The sequence below is a fragment of the Neopelma chrysocephalum genome, unplaced genomic scaffold (assembly GCF_003984885.1).
Source record: "Neopelma chrysocephalum unplaced genomic scaffold, ASM398488v2 Primary Assembly neopelma1_96534, whole genome shotgun sequence".
NCBI lineage: Eukaryota > Metazoa > Chordata > Aves > Passeriformes > Pipridae > Neopelma > Neopelma chrysocephalum.
This window is the reverse complement of record NW_020925180.1, coordinates 4,301-5,073: the sequence shown is the minus strand read 5'-3', so window position 1 is coordinate 5,073 and position 773 is coordinate 4,301. Positions and strand designations below refer to the sequence as shown.

The 773-nt window shown below is 71.9% G+C and overlaps 1 protein-coding gene across 1 annotated transcript in view; it reads left to right on the top strand.

Moving 5' to 3' along the window:
- Positions 1-773, top strand: part of LOC113981418 (RAS protein activator like-3-like) — a gene marked incomplete at its 5' end in the record, with an annotated part of 5,223 nt that overhangs the window by 1,613 nt on the left and 2,837 nt on the right. The window contains one exon of the mRNA XM_027708794.1: positions 282-600. Within this exon, the coding sequence (XP_027564595.1) occupies positions 282-600 (319 nt within the window). The remainder of the gene's footprint in view (positions 1-281; positions 601-773) is intronic.

Sequence of the window (773 nt, the reverse complement as noted above, 5' to 3'; positions counted from 1 at the left end):
ACAGGGGACCGAGGGGGACACAGGGGACTGAGGGGGACACAGGGGACTGAGGGGGACACAGGGGACTGAGGGGGACATGTGGGACCAAGGGGGACACGTGGGACTGAGGGGGACACAGGGGGCCGAGAGCCCCTCTTATCCCAGTTGGGGTTGGGAGATGGGTGCGATCCCAAGATGGTTTGGGGTCCCTCTGACCCGGGCTGGGTTCGTGGCGGTCCCGGTCCCTCCTGGGTCCACCCCCACCCCGTACCCCCCACCCCACCTCCCCTGTGCCCTCGCAGCCCCTCCGAGCCCTTCAAGCCGGGCTTTGTGCCGCCGCGGGACCTGAGCAAGCACAGCCCCCTCATCAAGAGCCAGTCCCTCACCAGCGTCCGCCGCGTGCGGGGCCGCGAGGACGGGACGGAGCCGGAGCCGGAGCCATCGCCGGCCCCGGTGCCGTCCCCGGTGCCCGGCCGGGAGCGCCGGAACGTCCAGCGCACCCAGAGCGTCCCGGCGCAGGCCAAGGCCCCGCGGCGCCCGCGCCACCAGGGCAGCACCGAGCTCGAGGCTGAGCCACCGCCCGGGGATGGCGCAGGGTCACCCGGCACCGGCAACACCCCGGTAAGGCCCGGCAGTGCCGTGGTGCTGCCCGGGTGGGGACCGGGGCTCCGAGGGGTCTGGTGGGGTCAACTGATGGTCCGAGGGGCACAGGATGTTTATTGGTGGTCCAGGGGGCCCAGTGGCATTGACTGGTGGTCCAAGGGGCACAGGGTGTTGACCAGTGGTCCAAGGGG